Source organism: Pteropus vampyrus, unplaced genomic scaffold (genome assembly GCF_000151845.1).
Source record: "Pteropus vampyrus isolate Shadow unplaced genomic scaffold, Pvam_2.0 Scaffold245, whole genome shotgun sequence".
NCBI lineage: Eukaryota > Metazoa > Chordata > Mammalia > Chiroptera > Pteropodidae > Pteropus > Pteropus vampyrus.
Genome location: NW_011889026.1, coordinates 1006374 through 1027696, shown reverse-complemented (window position 1 = coordinate 1027696; position 21323 = coordinate 1006374). Strand labels below are relative to the sequence as shown.

The 21323-nt window shown below is 56.6% G+C and overlaps 1 protein-coding gene across 1 annotated transcript in view; it reads right to left on the bottom strand.

Annotated features, from left to right (window-relative positions):
* Positions 1-21323, bottom strand: part of CEMIP (cell migration inducing hyaluronan binding protein) — a 123777-nt gene that overhangs the window by 34644 nt on the left and 67810 nt on the right. Inside the window, exons 4-14 of the mRNA XM_023520038.1 lie at positions 17778-19182; positions 16354-16460; positions 12411-12557; positions 11789-11927; positions 10877-11113; positions 10304-10483; positions 7863-7933; positions 6726-6821; positions 6035-6156; positions 2677-2809; positions 1722-1913 (exon numbers count right to left, since the gene is read on the bottom strand). Coding sequence (XP_023375806.1) covers positions 1722-1913; positions 2677-2809; positions 6035-6156; positions 6726-6821; positions 7863-7933; positions 10304-10483; positions 10877-11113; positions 11789-11927; positions 12411-12557; positions 16354-16460; positions 17778-17926 — 1573 coding nt within the window. The 5' untranslated portion in view covers positions 17927-19182. The remainder of the gene's footprint in view (positions 1-1721; positions 1914-2676; positions 2810-6034; positions 6157-6725; positions 6822-7862; positions 7934-10303; positions 10484-10876; positions 11114-11788; positions 11928-12410; positions 12558-16353; positions 16461-17777; positions 19183-21323) is intronic.

Here is a 21323-nt window from a genome sequence, read left to right as displayed (position 1 = left end):
AACTCACCAAATCCCCCTCTTTGTCACCTCCCCCTGCCAATATTCCTCTTCCGTAGCAGTTCCCACATTTGGGATTTTATCTGATTTGGGGTGGCTCTTTGCTGGGTGTCTGTTTTCACTGCGGGACTGCAGGTTCCCTGGGGAACAGAGGCCAAATGTCGGGCTCAGTGCAGCGCCCAAAGCCTGGAGCATGGCCTGGCATGCGTGGGCCAGACTCCGCCACCGTGTCAGGGAACAAAGGTTTGCCCGCCCCGGCCTGCGCACGGAAGCTGCTGCCTCCTTCCCTCCCTCTAGGCCCACCCGCCAAACCGCCGTCCCCCGGAAGCAGGCATGGCCCTCCTTCTGCCGTTGTGAGTCCTTGGGCCAGAGCCCTGGGATCACGGAGCAGTGTCTGTGGACTGTGTTAGCGGCCTGACGACCAGGGTCCACTTCCCCATGGATAAAAGAACGGCACCGGCCTCCATCACTGTGTGTCGCTTTTTTAAACCTCTGTTCTCCCAAATTCTTTCTCAAGCACATCCCCATCAGCCAAAAAGATTGTGCTTGACTTTCTACAGTTTCACTTCCCAAACTGTCGGTACTTTGAAATGCTGGATACACTTTCTCATTCACAGTCGTCCCTACTCCAACGTCCGATACGTCTCCAGCACGGCTGGGGTTTCAAATGCCCGGCATCATCTCCCTTCCTCCAGTAACACATGCCAGTTTTCCTTCGGGGAGTGACCCTTTCTCCATTCGATGCAGTCTTACAGGGACTGTCAGCGAAGGTGCCTTGTCCCCTCCTGGCCAGAGCGTGAGCCACAAGCCACCAGCCCAACCAGTGCTCTCTCCCCAAAGGTGACCTTTGAGCCCTGTCCCAGGAACCAAGCCTGGTGCCTGCAGACAGCGATGCTGTAAGGTCCCTGCCCACCGCTCCTGCTGCCCAGGTCCTTTCCCGGCTCGTCCGGCCAGTGTCTGCTTTAGCTCTCTCATTTGGGCAGCCAGCCCCCAACGAGCTCCTTCTTCGCTTAAGACAGTCGCACTGCATTCTGTTGCTGTCAAACTATAAGAACCTAACGGACACTTAACTCTCTACACTGAGAGTAAGGACCCGACTACACCTGAAGTCTCTTTTTCCCCTCTAACAATCCGCAGTGCCGGTCACCGTGCACAGCGTCAGTGACAGGGCATCTAAGTCAAGATTCAGGAGAAGAAAAAGGAAAACCCAAAAGCCTTAGGAAGAAAAGATTTACAGCTACGTGGTAGACTGCCTAGCGAACACTCACTCCCTCCCCGATCCTGATGGGAGAAGCAGGCTTCCCACCCCATGCACGCTGACCATGTGATACGCCTTAGCCAATGGAACGCACGGGAGTGTGGGTGGCAGCCGGTGCACGCCCTGAGCCCAGGCCTTCAGAGTCCTCCCGTGTTTCTGCACAGCCCCTGGGAGCTTTCAGCTTCCCCCATGAGAGAACTTGTCCTGGGGAGGAGGTGAGCCGCGAAGACCTGACCTGAACCCATCTCTCAGCCTGGAGCCAGATTTAGTCTGCAGGAGCTGAGCCCCAGACAGCCTGCAGATGCATGAGTGAGAAATGACAGCTGCTATGAGAGTGGCAGGGTTTCTGCTCTGCAGCATTGTTACGGCAGGAACTGACTGACACAGGTCGGCTGTGATTCCAGCCACCTTTAAGCCTAACGACTTGCGTTCTGCCAGCCTAGGACGGGCTTTGTGGATGTCCTACCTGCTACTCTGACCTGGTTGGAGGCACAGGCTCTGCAGGGGAGCACCTGGAACTCCTCCGCCTGGTACATGGAGTAGTCGGTGCTGGCAACGACCAGGGTGTCGCCGGGCTTCCATGACTGCACATTGTCTTCCAGTGTCAGGATGGTGCTGTTGACGTTGGTGTCAATGGTGACGGTGAGTCTGGGCCTCACTGAAACCCAAAACAGCAGGGGCTGAGGTGAGCCTTTGAACAACTTAGAGTGTCCGCCTCTTCTCTCCCCGTCCCTAAGTCAGTCAATGCCAGGGTTGCCCGTTCGGGCCCCTTCGCCAGGCTCCCCCACTTCAGCCTTGCTACAGGTGTCTGCAGTCCACAGAGCCCTGCCGGCAAAGGGCCATTTACTACCTCTGGGCACGGGAATTTTCCACCAAGTCCTCAGCCGGAGTTAACTGCGGCTGTCTCACCACATCCACTTCGCTCAAGACGAAAAACAAATATAGCTCCTCTCAACTGTTATTTACCGTAGCGGTAAGCCTCCCCCCGAAGAACGCCCATCCCTAATGACTGCCTTCGGGAGATGGCCAGTGCCTCTGTGGACAACTGGCCATTTCCAGCCCCTCCTGACGAGTGTCTTGGGATCTGGGTTTAACATAATCCAGCACCCAAAGAGGCAACGGGCTGCGTGTCTCTGTCGGGAGGGCCATGGGAAGGGGACTCCGTCCACTACACCCTGGTTTTCTCCGACCAGGCCTGAGAGGTGAGTGGGCAGTGTGGGGCTCTGCCTGCTTCCGCCACTGCCGGGCCCCCCCGCCCCACTGCCCGCCACAGGGCTCTCTACTGCGAGCCTGGCGGGAGCTCCGTGCCGCTGAGCTGCTTGCAGGCAGCGGACCCAGCCGTCCAAACTTACAACGTGCCGCTGCCGGCTCAAGGGACAGAGCCACCGCGGCACTTGTGTCCCTGACAAAGAGCTGCTTACCAGGCCTCCCACACAGGAACCGCACGCGGTAGCTCTGGCAGGCGTGGCCCTGGTTGTAGCACACGAACCTATAATCCTGGCCCCTTTTGTAGACTACCTCGGTGGTGAGGTTAACGCCGTCCACTGTAGTGGCCTGGGAATGGCATGGAAATTACAGAGCGGAGTCATTCTTTCGTACGGAAGGAAGGTGATGATTAATGCTATAAGTACATACTCGCAAGTCTAAAACTGTTCCTGTGGCAAAACGTTAAGTGCCACGGCCTGAGACTAGTATGCCACAACGGCCCCCACTGGTTCCGTTGCGAGGTCGCCGGGCGGGCATGTGCCTTGCCTGGGGTCCCCCAGTGCCGACGGCCGGACTCGAACTTATGGCTCGTAGCACCCCCACCCGCACCACGAACGCGGGCGACGCGTGCTGAACACTGAGCACCGCGCTCGACTGCAGGTGCCAGAGCAGGGTCTGCATCACGGGGAGCCACTCAGGATCCGGTGCCCGGCCTCGTCCTGGAGTCCAGACTGGTCGTGTCTGGGTGTGGCCTGGGCGTCGGACCTTTAAAAGCTACCCAGGTGACTCTAATGCGCAGGAAAGTTCAAGAATCCCTCTTGTAGCTACAAAGCTGAGTGTCCACGTGTATTCTCATCCCCTCTTTATGACAAAACTATGAGGTCTTTGCTGGTCTTACAGATAAGGAAACCGACACTCAGAGATGCTGAGTAACTTGCCCATGGTCACAAGACCGGCACGTCAATCCAGACTTACTCGACTAGAGAGCCGAGCTTCTCAGCCCCTCCCGGCGCCACGCTCGGGGGCTCCGCCTACTGCCCTTCCTTCCCTGTCTGTCTCCTGCCACTGGAGCCCGGCCTCTAGGGAGGGCCAGGACCCGACCCCAGCGTCAGCCCAGCGTCTGGCACAGAGTGGGGTCTCAGTGGATGGGAGCTGACTGGCGAGCAGCCTCGAGGCCAGGTAGAGAATTTGGGCAGCGAGCTCAGAAGAGGGCGGATCCCTGCCAGCTGGGGTGCGTCCCAGCACCGGGCGTGTCTGCATCAAGACTGTGGCTGTCATGGCAGACATGCAATTTACAGCCAGGGCTGCAGCTGCTGCCCCCCTTGGCACAGAGATCAAAGGCCCCAGGGCTGGAGAAGTAGGGGGGCAAGGGACAGTTGACCTAAAAGGAGGGGTGCTTTTGAGGAAACACTGCTCTGAACCAGTAGGTCCCAGCAGCCTTTGGCTTAGAGGAGGGCCGTGCAGATGTGCGTCCGGCCGCTCTGAAGTGCAGCCCTTTCCCACGAGCCGCACGCGCACGCATTCTTGCGGGGGCTCTGGGAGGGGAGCGCGGACACTCGGGGAGGCTCAGCGGCCAGGGTCACGCGATTGTCAGGCCCTGACTCCCCGAGGCTGTGTGTTCTTCTGTAGGAGACCCCGTAGAATGGAGAACTGCGATGAAAACGTCATCAGATGGAGCTGAACGTTTTTCGAGGTGCAAAGTCCAACTATAATTTTAAGGGAACATCTTAATTTTGCTGCTTTTTCTTTTTTTTCCCTTTTTCTGCCCCCAAAAATAACCTCGGTTTTGGATTATACACAGGACTCTATCACTGGTCAGTGAAACGGACACAATTCTAATTCGTAATGATTAATAATTACAAAATAATTAGCAACATTACCATCATCATCATCATCATCATCATCATCATCATCATCATCAAATAATCTTAAAAAATTGGGGGCATTCAGTATGGGTCAGGCATTTCATGCATCATTGTTTTAAAACCACAAAATCACAGGAGGGAAAAATTATGATCCCCATGTTTGCACAGGAGGAAACTGAGAGACTAAGTCACATAACTGAACTGATTTCTCCGGCCAGGAACGTGAGGCATCCGCGCTGCAAGTTCTAAGGTGGCGCTCACGAGGTAAAGCGTATACCCATCTCCGGGCCTTTGTAAAGTTTCATTTCACGTTCGAGCCTGGGATTAGCTGTGCTTTCACACGCTCGGGGAAGAGCTGGCGTCTAGGCTGAGAACAAAGTTACCGGAAGCGCAAGAAATGCCTATGGAAAGCAGTCCGCCTGGCGTGGGAAGTGGTCTTCGGAACGAGAGTGGCCTGGGGCCTGCCGGCTGGCAGAGCAAACACCAGGAGGCATTTGGAGGACATGCGAGCATTCCCCGAGGATTTCCAGAACTGCCTGGGGAGGGGAGTCTGGTAAGGGGCTGGACTTCCCATAGCCAAGTGAACTGGAGGGATGAGATTATGAATATTTCAGAAACACTCCAGAAACGTGAAGCTGGAACGCTCAGGGTTGCGAGAGAAAATTAAATCTGGGAGGTATGCACTTTGAGGGGGGGTTAGTTGTTTTTGGTTCTGTAGGGCCCAAGAAAAGTCTCCACCTTGCAGCTTAATCCAGGTAAGTCCTTCTCAGTAACATGGAGCTGCATGAAGAGACAGCTGGGCCAAATACTGAGCAAGGTCTCCTTGGCCTTCGCTGAGCGCGGGGACAGGGTCCGCCTGGGGAAATGGGACCTTGTCCACGGTCTCTCCAGAGTGCGAGGCAGAGGGCAGTTCTGCCCAGGGTGATGCCACCGGTGGGGTTAAAGCACAGTCAGATGACCTGGGACCTGCGGTTAGATCACCTGGGAGGAGGTGTTGGACAGATGTCGGTCACTATTTTTACTGGCCAAAAGAGGAAGAAACGGGCAGGAAGGTCTTTCTCAAATGACTTCTAATTCTATACTTGGCATTTAAGTGGCTCGACTCTGTTTTGGAACAAGGTCTGTGTTGGTCTTTCCAGCTCACAGCTCAGAGCTGAGCCAGTGGACTGTGGGGGCTGCGTACTGACCCGTCACCTCTGTGTAAGACAGTCCAAGTCCCCTTTACGTATGGTGACTCCAAGAGCATGTTCTGAGCAAACACTGCTCACCTACAAGTACTGGCTCTTCTTCAGCTACTGAAGAACCGGACTGTGTGTTCTCCACCTGGGCCGAGCCCAGCCTGCACCCCAAATGCCAGCCGGACCCTGTGCACTCAAGATCCCAAAAGAAGTCATCTCAGCAGTGAGGCTGGGCAGGGCAAACCCGTCCCTGAGTGGGGCACTCTCAGCCATGGCTGCGGATAGAGGGAACGCGGGGGAGGGAGCTCAGAAGTAGGAACCCGGGAGAGAACTTGAGTCCTGGCCCTGGAACTCAGTAGCCGGGAGGCTGGGGCAGATCCTCAGGCCCTAACTGGGAATGCTCGTCACTGGTTCACCTGTGTCCTAAGAGGACCAAGAGAGTCACACTGCTCAGACGGCGAGAGGGTTTGAAATCTAGAGTCTGCTCAAAATAAAGCCTTAATAACGATGCAACTGTTTTGAGTTGGTACCTGTATATCAAGTGGACGGTTGCAGATTTTCCCTGGGTGAGCTGCCCGGAGGTCTGAAATTTTCTCCCCACCTTTACTGTGTGACACTTTGTCATGGTGGAACCAGTCTGTCCACTCCACATCTAGGCAGAAAGCAAAGAGCAGGGTCAGACGGGAAGGCCCGTGAGGGCAAGCTGTGCTGAGCATAGCCCCACACACCCTCGAGAGCCATCGGTCCGGCCTGCACGGGGCAGGGGCTCCGGTGGCTCGTGAACAGTCTGCCAACTCTCCCGCCTCTTAATTAAAAACACCTCTTACTGACTTTCTTACTTTATAAAAGCTGTAGCTATTCCTCATTTTTGCAAAAAGGAGAAAGGGGAAGTCCACCCGCAAGCCCATCACCCCGGGACTGCTGCCCCCTGCACCCCGTCCCCACATGAGGTCTCCCTGCAGGCGGGCCCTGGTCCTGCCTGTGTCTCCTGCTCAGTGCCACAGAAGAGGTATCCTGTGAGGAAAACGTCCCTCTGGGCTACGGCCCCGGTAGCCTGATTAACTAAAGACAAAACTCAGTTGTAACTTTAGTTGACTCTGCAACACGTAAGTGGTCTGATTGGTGCAAGAGAACAGTCCTTGTCCTGCAAAGGCAGTGCGCCCTGGTTTCTGTCGCCTGTGAGGTGTCCCCAGGTGTCCCTGGCCGTCCGCGGCGCCTCACCTTGGACCCACTCACTGGACGAGGAGACGCTGAAGAGCTCGCCGTGCTCTGAGCGGAACACTTTGGACACCCGGGCAGCGGCGGAGCCGCGGTGACCTGGCAGAGGACAGAGTGTCAGCCGCGGACAGCCCAGTCCACACGGCGCGGTTCCAAGGTCCCTCCCACCACAGGGACCTTGAGCTGTTTCTTAAAGTTTCAGGCCGATCTTCCCCGTTAGGAAGCAGCTCACTGTCCCTCCCTGTGCTTCGGTTTTGGAGGCGGAGTCGTCGTGCTCCCACCATCTTTTCTCATGCGACCTCCCCTCGAGAACCCCCGCAGAACCCCCAAACGTCCCCCGGAGCGGAGGCTGCCGCTGCGTGGGAAAGGCCATCTGAAGAGTCTGTTCAGCTCAAAGCATCCCTGCCGGCTCCGTCCTGGTTCCCATCTTGCCTACGTCCATTGCTCTGGACTAAGCTGACAAGAGAAATACTCGATGGAGCCACTTTAAAATGGAGCTGGAGGCGCCGTCGCAGAGGAACCGCCTGGCGGTGGTGGGTCTTACACCTCGAACCTCCGCAACGTCTAAACAAGGCAAAGTCACCGCTGGACGCGGCCTGAGTCCCTGGGCCCCAGGGATCTGTTTGCAAGGACAACAAGAAAGCAGACACCGTGACTACCAGACTGGTGGCCACTAGACTGAGCATTAGCAACGCTGCTTGGTGCTGGCATCATGACGTCATCTGCACCGAGCTCGGAGCCCTCCTTCTATGGATGGCACTGTCCCCGTCCCCCTCACAAACACCCTGCCCTTGTCTCCCGATGGGGACACTATTTGGGCCTCTGACTGCATCGATGATTTCCAAATAGCTACTCTTATTGATCTCAAATTAAAGTTTGCTGCCAGTCACTCCGAAAGGCCTTTTATTTTAGGTTAACAAGGCTGATGATTTCCTGAAAATGTCAATGTTATCTGGCTGATGCATCTTCAGCCCATGCTGGCTTTTCCCCTTTGATGTAGCATGGCCCATTAAGCGGCTAGCCACGCCACTAGGAGCTGGGCGGTGGGTCAGCCGTGCTGAGGGAAGGGGAGCTCAGGAAGAGCCTCTTGGTCAGAGACTCTGGGGAGAGGGGACCGGGCCTCCCGCAAGCTTTCGTTACCATGGTACTCCGTGTGGTCTTCCACGGAGGAAGCGGGATTTCCCTTCACAGTCAGGAAACTCCACGGGTGTCTGAAAGAAACAACAACAGAGCGGAGCTCCTCACACGCCCGAACCTGTGCTGCAGGGGGAGGTGACGCGCGTCAAGTGGCTGAGCCCCCCTCCCCCGCCCGCCTCCCGGGGGCTGGGCGGCCCTGGCCCAGAGGAACAGAGCCTCTCTGCCAGCACTGGGCTTCCTGCCCGCCTGTCGCCTGACGTCTGCACACGGAGAGCCTCTCAACTCCATCCTGGCTAGGCCAGGCATGAACCGCAAATCAGCAAGCCCACAGACCTGCCTGCACCCCCAGGCTCACTGAGGTCCTGAAGCCAGGGCTCTGATTCTTCAAGGAAAACAAGGAAGCTCATTCCAAGAGGGAAGGTCATTCCTCTCCCCTAGAGGAAAACGCCAGAGGATGAGGTGACCGACCTCCCAGGGAAGGAAAGAGATGCCTCCTCTTCTTAATGGGGAGTGAAGGAGAAAAACCAGCAAGATTTGGGACGTTGTAGAGCGTGCGCAGCTGCAGGGTAGGAAGGCCTTCCGCCCACTTGCCTGTCCGCCAACGCCCAGTACAGCCTCTCTCCTACTGTGGATTTTGGTCCTCAACGGCTCGCATTATTTTTGTTTTGATCTCTGACCTTGAGAACTAAGTCCATTATCGAGGCTGGAAATTTGACTGTCACTCTCTCACTTAAATTCTCCAGTGGCCCCTGGACAAAAACCAAGCTCCTAGGCACAGGCCCTCCTGCAGAGCCTCGCCTCTGTCCCCTCCCACCCCCGCACACCCCGCTGCTGCCTGTACGTCCCGACATCTTCACGACAGCCACACATCCGCCCCGGGGATGCTGAACCTGCCGGCCTGTCGTGGGGAATCGGCGTGCCCTCCTTGTCCCCTGCGGGTCTGATGAAAGCCCGCTTTCAGCCTTCGGCCCACTCTCGCTGTGTGAGGCCTCGTCACCCTGGCCCTGTGACGTCGCCCTCCCTGCGAGAGCTCAGCGCACCTGTTCTAGCCTAAAGTCCCACGCCAATGTCTGCTCAACCACCACTTCCTGAACGAACAGGTAAAGGGGCCACGTCTTAGATCTTCTATTGATTTTAGATGCTTTGACTTTGTCATTCAAGGCTGGTCTATACAAATAAAGGGTAAAAATATAATTCCTGCCCACCTAGTTCCTTTATCCATGGGAATGGCCATGAAAAAAACGAGGCAGGCTCTTGTTTATAAGGAGGGAATAGTTGCTAACGTTTATTGAGTCCTCACTCTGCACCAGACACATAGCAAACATTTGCTCTATTACCACACTTGACCCTCCCAACGGTCCTAACGATGGCTCCCGACATCTCCCATGGTGGATACAGGAACTATGCAGAGAGGGTGAGTCACCTGCTCGCAGTCTCACTTGACAGGAGGTGCAGCCTCAGCTCAAGTTCATGCCAAATCTAATGCCGGGTCTTAAGGCCTTAGTCATTACCTTCTTCTGCTGAGGCCCTAAGTAGCCAATCCCCTGTGGCTCAACCTCTTGTTGCAAATTAATAAACTGACCTTTCAGCTTATGAAACAATGATATGGAAACACCCTCGGTTTCTCCTGACAAAGAAGCCCTGCGATACCAAGGTGTCATTGTCACCTTTGGCCGCTTGAGTTTCCTGCACAGACCCTTCGAGAATAAGCAGCCTCTGGGCTGCTGCGGAATGCACTCTGAAACCTGGAGCACCCCTCCCTTGCCCAAGGGATGTCTGCCCTGCCAGGAAGACTGCTCTGCTGAGCCCAGATGCGGCTCCGGCCTGCCCCCGTCTCGCCTGCAATCTGAAGAGCTGACAGGGGGAACACTGCTATCTCTAAACAGCCACTGAGCTGAGACCTGACCCAACATGATAAAAAGGTGGGGCAAACGCTTTCCTCTTGGTGCCAACGTGTGTGCACGCCAGCCGGGCATGATGCTGCCGTCTAAGTCAAACAGAAAACACAGGGGAAGACGTGAAAGTGCCCGTCCCCTGGGACACTGGGATGGCCAAGGATGCTTGATGCGAGCTCCCAACAAGCATCTGCCGATCTCCAGGGCACACCGTGACCCCTTTGCCAGAGAAAAAGAACACGAACATCAGCTGTACATCTGAGGCATGGCTCCCCCGCACAGTAGATGCTCGATTAACATTTTGCAAGGGACAGACAGAACGAATGAGTTCATACAAAGACAGAACTTCTGCATTTCAGGAGTGGATCTGCTTGTAAGAAATCCCAGGTCCCCTGCAGGAACAAGCCCATCTGTCCCACGCAGATGGAGAAGGTGCCTGCAGCTCCCTCGGTCACCGAGGGTGGTGCGACCCTGGGGCAAGGGGACCTCTCAGGGGCTGACCTGCCTCAGTGTCCCCGGGCCTGGGGAGGTGGCGGTGATGGGCGGTACCTGAATCCAAGGCGCAGGAAGTGTTTGCTGCCCAGCCTGGTCATCGCCTTCCTGGCCACGTCGTCCAGGTTGCGGGACCCTTCGTCGTTCACGGCGACAGACAGGATTCTGCCGTTGGGCACCGCATTCAAGTACTGGGCCAGGCGTTCGCTCTCTTTCTTATACCTGTAGGTGTCAAACCTAAGAAGGGCAAAGAGAAGGAATTTTAATAGTCCTGACGGCAGCCAAAAAAGTAAGCAAAGCACATGTCGTTGTTGAAACAACCAGCATGCTACCCAGAGATCCCAAGGGCTCTGGTTTTTAAAGACATTTTAATGACAGCAAACACTGATCATCTCAAACTCAACACAGACAACCCACTCTCATACACATAAAATAGCCTGCATTTGTGTGCGTGCGCGTGTGCTCATTCCCATTAAACTCGGCTTCATCAGCAAAGGCCCGGGGAGGGAGAGACATAGCTCCCCGAGGCCAGGGTTTCTGTCCGCCTCACTCGCCGCTCGGCCCCGAGCACACACGCTCAGCAAACGTGTGCTGAACGAAGGAGTGTGTTCGAGTGAAGACGGGCCTTACCGGTCAGAATGGGTGACTGTCCCTGACTGGGGGTCGATGACGTGAACGATGACGCCCCGGTGGCCCCAGCTCCTTTCAAAAAAATAGCCTCCCTCCTCCATGCCACCCGGGCGGAGCGTCTTGTTCAGAAATGTCCAAGAGAGCTTCTTCTGTCCGTGCAGCTCCAAGGTGCCTCCTCTGCCAACCCCGATGTACTTCAGGCCAAAGTATGGGTCCGGCTGAGCGCCCTCGTCAGCCCTGCGAGAGAAGACAGCCCTCCAAGTCAGCCTCTCCTGCGGCACTGCCCCCGGCTCCCGCTGCGGCCACCACAGAGCTAGCCAGCCACACTCATGATCGCACAAGCTCAAGAGAAACAGTCACGACCCGATCTCCCTGAGCCAGGCCCCGGCGAGGCTGCAAGGCCAAGCAGACACATGCATGTGCTTGCACACTGGCACTTCTTTTCGGTGCTAAGTGTCTGGTATTTTGGTCCGTATCACACATGGAATCACCTGGACGTGAACTGCCTACCCCTGCGTCGTCTTCTTGCCTACCGCTTCTTAGAACTCTCAACTGCTCGATGAGGGAGCACACAGCCAGAGGCGAACGCTGCATGGAACGTTTCTTTATTTTGTCCATCGTAACCGATTAAATAAACGCTCACAGAGCCTCCCTGAGCCATGACGTGACTGGGGCGGCTGAAAGGCTGGCAGACTTCTATAACCTAAGTACAGACCCAGGCCACAGCAGAACGCCTGGCGTGCCTCGCCCTCCTCACTGACGTCTGTCTCGTTCGTGATCACGATCTGGTAGCACATGCTGACAACTCCGTCTTGCACTAAAGCCTGCTGTCTTGCCCACCTCTCCACTTTAAAAGCCTCCTTCCCGTCAGATCCAAGAGTAGCATTTGACCACTGGAAGCTGTCCACCCACCTCCCATACAAAACGATGCTGAAATTGCCCTGAAAAGGGCAGAGGGCACTCCCGGCATGCATCTCTCCTCCGCTGTCGATCAGGATGTGCCGGGTGCGCAAAACAATGGTCTCATCTTGGTCTTTGATGACGAGCTTTCCTGAAGAGGAGGATGGGGAGAGAACGTGAGTGACAGGGGTGAGGCCACAGCAGAGGTAAGGGCAGGAGCCCCGAGCCCCCCTCTCGCCCTGGGAGGCAAGACACACACTGCTCATCTACTTCCGCGCATGCCGTGCTCACACGTGCGTGCTTTTCTCTTCTCTCTGCCTCGTAACGTGTAAACGCCTGTTTGGTTTACTGCCATCGCTGCACGCACGGCACTCACTGAGCTAGCATCTGCAGGCAAGACGGGCTGGAATGCTCTGTCCAGTAAGGACTTTGCTCCCTAAGTGCTTCTTCACAACGACTGGACCTTGGACAAGCCGTTCCTAAGTACTCAGGACCAACGGTTATCTCAAACGACCAGATGCTCTGACATTAACTCAAAGCATGTGACCTTTTGTCCGTCCATCTCGAGTTATGGCAACCTGCATCCCACCTGCGAGGCTCTAGCAGAGAAGGATCGGGGGCGAGACTGGCTTACCTCCCTCTGAGATGTGGATGGAGTGGACCGTGGCAGATGACGTCAGCAGCAGTGCTCTGCCCTGACCGATGTACACGTGGTGGTCCCGGTCATGGCCAGGGGTCCAGGGCTGCAGCTCAGGGCTCTGGTCAGGGCACTCGGCTGCCACTGTCGGGGACAGAGAGATGTCACTGCCCCCGCCCACCTTCACCAAGCGAGACTGCCACAGGCCACAAGGAGGAACCCACACATGTCTTCAGGGCTCTGTGCCCCCTCTCTACTAGAGCTGAAAGCAAGGCTTTTGAGAGCAGGGAGACCCCTGACATGGCCCAGGGCCCCAGGGTGCAGGCCCACGTCTTTAATGAACCCATCACGTGCCTGCGAGGAAGCCACTTCCTCTTCTGGGCTCACTGTTTAAACTATAAAATCTCAAAGGGCAGGTTGGATGACTCCTCACAGTGTTTCAAGACTTAACATCAGGCAGTGATTTATCTAGATTACTTGTATCCCAAGACAGTCCGTCCTCTGGAAAGCAGGATTAAGAGTTAACAAACCCCCTTCCCCAGTGCATGAGAATCTGACTTTTAATTTTCCAGCTCAGTCCCTCTGGAAACCTGAGAAATATGTTACCAAGCAACGCTGCTTGCAACAAAGGTGACCCCTGATTAGCAAATGGTGTCTAAACGCGGGGAACGACACATAATCTATATTTCTCCCGGCAGTGAGGTCACGATGTGGGCTTCCCTGGGTGCAGCGACTCTCGTCATTGGGCATGTCCCCTGCAGGAACCCTGGGAGTGACATCTGTGGAGCTGCTACGAGATACTGGCGTTGATGGAGCCTGAGGCTTCTAAGCGAGGGCAGTCCTCACAGCTACCCAAGGACAGTCTCGTGTCCTGTCTCCTGAGCTGTCACCTGGGCAACCAAAGAGGAGAGCTTCCGGAAGGTCACCAGGACCCCTCCTGTGGAGAAGCGCCGGGCGCTGCTCCGGTGGCAGGCTGCGTCTCTGTCCTCGGTCCTCCAAAGTGGGTCCAAGGCCAAGCGTGGCCCACGGTAGCCTTGTGAGTCTGCTTGTTTGCTTGAACTAAAAAGCCCCCTTGGGGGGTTGCACAGGCCCTTGTCCCGATTCCAGCAGAAGCACCAGGAGTCTCTCTTCGCTGTGTGGCAACGAGGCTCTGACCTAGCAGTGACATGAGGCTGCGGACAGGAGGACTGTCTCAGAAACTGGAACAATCTCCTGGGTGGCAAGGGAAGATCTAGAGGGAGCGAGGTAGGCAGAGGCCAACACGCTGAGGATGGATGGCTTGTGGGGAAAGCAAGCCCCACTGTCCTCCGCTTGTGTCGCTGGAGAGTTGTGAAATACGAAACCGCAGCTTTTAAACAATCTGGGTGGGGAGTGGAGAGGCAGCAGGTGAGGGCAGGTAAGCCTGTGGCAGGGGCCGGTTCCAGGTTTTGAGGCTGTGGGAAGGAACTGGGAGGGGTGGGAAGTTACATGTGTTATGCACAGTGGGTGTGGGGAACAGCACCCACAAAATGGGCTTAGAGCCCAGGGGGCATTCCGGCTTCAGTACAGTTACCGGCGTGTTAGTTCCAGATGTTACTTGACTTCCTTCGGCCATCTCCGGGGTTAGAGTGTCTGTCCCATACCTACGTATCTCAAGAGGACTGGAGGAAAGTTGCCCTTTATCTACGTGCAACTGCACCAGACGTGGACGCCCTAAACCCACACTGCAGCACCTGTCCGTCTGCGGCGACGCCTGGCCCGTGCGCCCCCTCCATGCTCGCCGCCCGCCTCGGCCCGAACTCAGGCCTTGCGCCCCGGCCACTGGGGCTACAGCTGTGAGGCCGCCAGCGCCGGCCGCTCTCTTCTCAGTGCTTTCATCAGTTGAGCTGGGCGTCTCAAGAGAATCTCCCACTTTTCGTTTTACTGGAGCAGCTCGTCCAGCTGTTGCAAACCCCAAGGGCCTCAAGTCGTGGTCTCGCTGTTCAGTGACGCCCCTGTGGAACGGAAGAGCGGGGCTGCCAGGGGGCCGCCCGGACGGGCTCCGTGTCGGCACGCACGCATGCACGCGCGGCTGCGGTGCGAGCGGGGGCTCCGGAGCCTCCACCCGCTGCGTGGCCTCCGAGGTCAGTGCCCGCCCCTGCGTCTGTCCTCAGGCGGGGCGAGTGCCTCCGCCCAGTCCCGGGCCGTGAGTGTCCGTTCCACGGAGGTGATCCACAGTCATGTGGGGAACACACGTGGCTGAGTGGCGAGCCCAGTGGTCCAGGCAAGGAGCCACGAGCAGGCTGAGGAGGAATCATCCCAACCCCACAGGACGAAGCCGGGGGTCTCACGGCTGTACCCCAGGACAGTGCTGGCCGCCCCTCCGTGTGCCGTGTGCGCACCTGCGTGACTCCGTGTCCGGGCTGCAGGCGGCTGCCCGACCCTGCGGCCCTCCTGTCACCAGAACGCATCTCGTAGCTCCAACAGCGCCAACCCCACAAGACCAGCCTCACACGAAGGCACCTCTGCTGGAGCTGGAGAGTCTGCTCTCGGTAAAGGTCAGTATCAGGGGGTTCTCGTTTGTATAAACCAGTGAGTGGCTGGACATGGTCAATGCCTTCACTGAACTGTCACCACGGCAACCCCGTTTCCAGGAGGGGCCGCAGGAAGCGGGATGGAGGTGAATAAAAGCCCGACCTACGTGGACCACAAGTGGCCAGGGTTGGCTTCTGCATCCCTCTGATGTCAGAGAAAAGCACAGACCAGGGGTACGGCCTCCTTTCCAAGTGTTCTGTGCTCAGACAGAAGAGAGACCCAGGGTGTGGGGGAGACACCCAGGGGGCACTGATGAGACTCCCCCCAAGGCCCTGCCATGGACCACCCTAAAAGAGAAAGCCACACCCGGTTCCTGGCACAGAGTCGATGTCCCTCAACGTTTACTAACTGAATAAACGACTGAAGGATCGATGAATGGATCCATGCAACGTCATCAATCGTTGCGTCGACAGCTAAAATACGCATGGCTTGCGCCGTCCCCGAAAGGTCGGAAAGGTTCTACGAGGAATCACAGTGACGGGATGTCACTAGGTACAGTCAGACATTACTTCCTTCCATGTTCAGGAAAACAAAATGGAATACAAGGTGAGGCCTCTAATTCTTGCTGTAGAAAAACATCCAGCTCAACTGACGAAAGCACCGAGAAAAGAGCAGGTGACGGCGACGGCATCGCTCCTAAAGCTCCGGCCGAGAACGTGACGCGGTCCTCATCTCCCGCCCTCCGTCCCCAGTTTGATTTACTGGACTGCTGTTTCTGCGTCCAGGCAAGCTGGCCTTGCGCTTCTAGATGGCAATTCAAAACCACTCAAAGGAAAAGCCGAGATCGAACAAGGAGACGCGAACCTCGCCTGAAGCGCACGCACGTGATGCACTGACCGGGCAGCGGCCAGCGACGGGAACGCAGAGCAGGTGGCCCAGCGCTGGCAAGGCGGCTTGCAGGTGTGTGTTCTTCTCTGGCCCCAGAGTGGTTTGTGAAATTTGATTTGGTTGCCAACATTTAAAAGAGAGCTTTTACATAAAAATCTAGATTTCCAATTTCTCTTAAAAATTCACAAGATCCTGCAACGAGGACCTCACTTTCAGTCGAGGCAGCAACTGGCCAGAAGTGGGTGTCCCTTTAGAGGAGCCTGAACTTCCCAGCTGACCACAGTCCCTACGTGGCCAGCTTCACGGGTTTATGTTACATGCTTGGCTTCTCTAGACACCAAGTCTGTAACCCCCGAGTCTTGTCTAGCCGCTTCATTTTGTGGGTGACAAGCCTGAAGCCCAGGATGAGGCATGCCTAGGATCAAGGAATTAGCAGAAACTGGCCAGGGCCCCGCCACCCTGCCCTGGCCCCGCGGCACCTCCTCCTCTGATGTTAAAGAGCCCCCGGCTATGCCCCCAGCCCCCTGCAGCCTTGCTCCAACTGCTCTGCCTGGCTCACCTGTAGACGTGGCCCCAGGGACGCGGGACAGGAGGAGCCAGCTGCTCATCAGTATCACCTTGAAGAAGTCCTGCCTGCCAGCGGCTCCCATCCTGGCTGGGTGCTCCCTGAAACAGAAGCACACCGAGTCAAACCTGCCTCAGGCCTCCCTGGGCTGGAGTCAGTGTGGGCAGATACGCAGGGCAGGGACGCATGCACACACAGGCAGTGCCAGCGCGGGCACGCTCCAGCCGCCGTGACTCAGGGCTGGGCAGACGGGGATGCACACGCTGTCGTTGCCCTGCCTGTGCCCTGCGGCTCAGAGACCCTTGATGGCTGGAATTTCATCCTCCATGCTTGAGCTCCTGTCCGTCGACAATGAAGCTTTTTTTTCTTAAGAAACAGAGAAAAACGAAAATACTTCCACCAAATAGGAGCTGGGAGTTAGATGCTACCAGCTTGCGATGTGATCTCAGCTGATTTGATTAACCTCTCTGGGCCTCAGTTTCCTAGTCTGAAAGAGGAGGATGTGGACTGGCTGACCTCTAAGTTATTTCACCTTCATCAGTGTATGCTTGAAGTCTCGGTGATAACACACACTGAAATCCTAAACACGATGTCTTGTGTTATAACCCCCACCCCATGTTACTTATGCAAGAGGAAGGTGGGGCAGAGATAGTTAAGTCCCCCATATCCATTTTTCCCTCCTTATTCAGTAAAAGAACCCCTGGTCTTTATCTGGGCACATGCCACCTAGAATGAAGGCTGCCTTCTCCAGTCTGTCACGTCAGCTGCACCTTGGAATTAAGTGCTGGCCAACGCAGCAGATGTAGAGTGTGTGAATTCCAGAAACTGTCCCTAAGGGAACGCCTGAAGCCTTTCCTCCCTCCTTCCTCCTTCCTGCTGGCTGGAATATGGATACAATGGCTGGATCTGCAGCAGCTATTTTTGGCCATGTGGTGGGAGCCAAACACTGAACATGGCAAAGCAAACAGAAAGACCCTAGGCTCCGACCCTGTGGAGAACTGATACAGCCCCAGACCACGAATTTATTTTTATGTGGGAGAGACTTAAACTTCCATTTCCCTAAACTTCCGGTTTATTAAAGCCACCTATCTGTTTTTTCCTTCTCCTCGTACAGAAGGTGATCTGGAAATCTGTGGGGATAAACCTCAAGACAGGAAGTTATTTAAAACAAGACGCCAGACTGCCCTTTCAGAATATAATGCCACCTGAAGAAACACCTTTGCCTTCAGGCCCCGTGTGGCACACAGGTGCTGAGATGGGGCTCAAGGAGTGTCCAGCTCCGCGTCCGTGCCCATGTCCCCAGGGCCTCCCCTGAGCAGGGCTGCAGCTGTGTCCAGAAACAAGCAGATACTGTCCCACACTGAGAAAGGGGCCCAAGTCAATCCCACGCCACCCTCCGAACTGGCTCGGGGACAAACCTGACCATCCCTGACCCTTCGCTCCAGGCGGAGCGCTTTGTGTGAGTGCGACTTGGACCACAGGAGGATTCGAAAGGGAGCGCGCTGGCCCTTTGCCTGGTCTCTCGGCACAGGTGTGCTGGAGTGGCCCGGGGGGACGGGAACGGCATGCTCAGAATCAATGCCCGTGGTGCCCTCGTATCGGGCACCCTGCCTGGGCCAGGCGTGACCTGCAGAGAACAACGGGCCCATTCTCGTCCTCGGCTGACTGCTGGAGTCACGCATCGCAGCGTGTGGGAATGGCACCTTTCCCACGGCCTCAAAGAGGAGTGTCCGCTTCATGCTCTTTGCAACAGAAGGGAGGGGACACTGGGGATAGCAGCGTTCTGCGTTCCTTAGGGGAAAGCCGAGCCCTGCTCCCAGATCGTCACGGGGCTCCCCTGAGGGAGCCTGGGCTTTGGGGCCATGAGCTGGCACCTTCGCTCGTAAGGAATGTGACCAGCAGCAAGGGTGGAAATGGCAGGGGTGGGGGCGGCCTGGGTGAGGGCACCCTGCTGCCCCGACTGCCGGGTGGGCCGCATCACGGCGGTCCCCTCCGTGGGCCTGCACGTTCCGGGGTGCAGAGGAGGCTGGCCTGCAGGGCTCTGGAGCTCTGACACCTGATTATTTCATAGCACGTTTCAAAGACCAAAAACCACTTCCGGGGTGGGTGTAAAGACGTTGCGCCTGGAGGGACAAGCTCGAACCTTCTTGCCGATGTTAAAGAGCCCCCGGCTGTGTCTCGGCCAGGCCAGCCCTGCCTGACCGCTGCGGCAGAGCCCTCATTGCCGGAGGCAGAGGTAGTGGGCGTATGTTGAAGCGACTCCCAGAAGGTTCTCAGATTTCACTTGTGAGTTCCTCGCCCGGGAGCACAACGTTCTCCGCTGGCCCCTGAAAGCTCTCTGGCGATGGAGTTGGGGTTCGGCTTCTGGGGCTGGCGAGGTGCCGTCGTGAAACAGTTTCCAGCTGTTGGGTGCGCCCGGGATGAGTGCTGTCAGCTAACGAAGCTGGAAGCCTCCACGGGGAGCTGCTGGCCGGAGGCTGGCCGACCACCGCCTGGCTGGTCCTGACGGGCCCTGACGGCCTGTTCCCGAGAGGGAGCAGCGACCCCGTCCGCAGAGCCCGTGTGGAAGAACATGGACACTCTGCGGAAGGCAGCACCTCGGTCTCCTGAGTGAGTCTCCACAAGCAGACAACTTCCAGAAGCTCGGCGCCAGCTGCTGCTCGGTCCTGTGTCTGCCAGGCCTCACAGGGACAAGGTGGCAGGCGCAAAGCGGGAACAAGGGACGCTGCCTGCCCTCGTGTGTCTGCCTCTCTCGGCTGCCGTCACACACCAGGTGCCCGGGTTTCGCTCTTCCTTCAAGTAGCCTGGTCCAGGGCTTGTCACCTGCAGAGCGAGAGGAGCAGAGTGTTAGTCCAGCCTCCAGAGGGGCCTGAGAATTCTTCTGTTTTGTGATTTTTTTTAGAATATCGTTCAAACTTATTTTCAGTTCTAGTTGGCACACAACATTACATTCGTTTGTTTCAGACGTACAGCACGGTGATTAGACATCTATACACCTTACAGAATGACCTCCCCATAACTCCAGGAGCCGCCGACCACCACCCACGGCTATGACAATATTGCCGACCGTACTCCCTGCGCTGTACTTTACATCCCCGTGACTGTTTTTCATAACTGGCAATTTATACTTCTCAATCCCCTCAACCCCTGTGACCCTCAGCTTGCTCTGTGTCTCGCTCAGACTCCCTGAGCAGCAGGACCCGCAAGTACACGCCTGCCCCAGCCCCAGGGGACGCGATGTCCTGTTGCCCTAGAGGCTGCAAAACCAGGACTTTCTTCAGCGAGTATGGGAGCCCGAGGGAGAAGGCAGGGGAGCGACGTAAATCCTGAGGCAGGGGGTGAGGGGACCTGCGGGGTGATCCCGAAGCTCGCTTTGGGGGCGGACGGCACGGGGACAGCCATGATGCTCCCTGTCAAACCTGCACTGAGGCAATTCTCACTTCACGCAAACCTAGACGAGGCCCGGCTCGGCAACGGGGGAACGATGCGGTGACCAAGAGCCCAGGCCCAGCATCTTCGGCCCCAGACATGCGGCTGACGTCAGGAAAGCCGCCTGGGCCTGGGCCTTGCTCTCTTATGAGTGGAACCGGAACAGTGAACCCTAAACGCCACGGTCTTGTGAGCATCGAATGGGATGCTGAGAGCGCTGGCCTGACCTGTGCTCAATGCTCAAGCCGCGGGAGCCACTGGGATCAAGGATGTGCTATACCGCGGCCGAAGGACGCTGGGACGTGGAACCTGAGAACTGGGTTTGCAGATTCTGATCCGGCAGCTCTGGCTGGGATCTGATTCCACATTTCTAACAGGCTCCAAGGGAGGCGGCTGCTGCTGCTGCTGCTGCTGCTGCTGCTGCTGGGCGCTGGGCCATGGCCTAGCAGCAAGGGTCCCCCTTTCACAGGTGGGCCAGCTGAGGCCCACAGAGCAGGAGAGAGCATCTCACATTTTTTAAGAGCAGTAGATGGAAGTCTGAACCAGTATCTGATAAGAGAGTTGCTGTCTGACTCCAAATCATGGGGCAGGCATCATCTTCCCCGCCACCCTGCTTGCTTGGGAGGAAAGGGGAGAGAGGGGAAGACTGGGCCCATCTGTTCCAGCCCCCGTTTTGACTGAGGCATCGCTTTAAGTCAGTTTGGATAGTAAACATGCTTCTGGTACCCTTCGTGCATCTAGAGTCTTAAATTATCTTCCCCAAATGAAATGCCTCCTCTGATGGGGAAAGTCCCACTGGGCAGCCGCCTGCAGGGGAGCCTAAAAGGAGAGAGGCTGCAGTTCCAGGGGATAGGAGTTCACCAGCACAGACGCCCCCATCCCACACATATTAGAGCCGATCGCATTGGGTTCTGCTGTGCCATCAAGTCCAAATCCCCATCAACCACCGGACCAGCTACTGGGCTGCTTGCTTCAAAGACTCAGCCACGGCAGCTCCGAAGCCCCTCTTCCCGCCCGTTCAGTCAGCACACACGACCCTGGTACCCCGTGCGTGGCACTGTGCGGGCACTGGGGGGGAAGGAAGGCAACGTCCTTGCCCTCCTCATGACCCGCGTCCATTGCCCTACGCAACAGGCACAGACACAAACGACGCGCACGACCCTCCCAGCAGACCAGAGGTTTCCTAACGAAGGCTCGACTCACTCGTTTGAGTTCAAGGCTGGTGTAAATCATTCGGCCACAATGAAACACCTGACTCTTCCGTTTAGAGCTGTGCTGTCCATACGGTAGCTGCTGGTCCCAGATGGCGCGTTGGGTAAATCTGAATTTAATTAAAACTAGACGAAATTAAGATTTCAGTTCTGCGATCACACTGGACACATTTCCGGTGCTCGACAGCCACTTGTAGCTCGTGGCCACCGTGCTGGGCAGCTCAGATCCGGAACATCCCCAGGGCTGCAGAAGCGTCTGTCGGACAGCTCTGGTTTAGAGCCTCGGTCCTCAGCGGTGGTTCAAAGGCCACCCCAGTTCAGTTC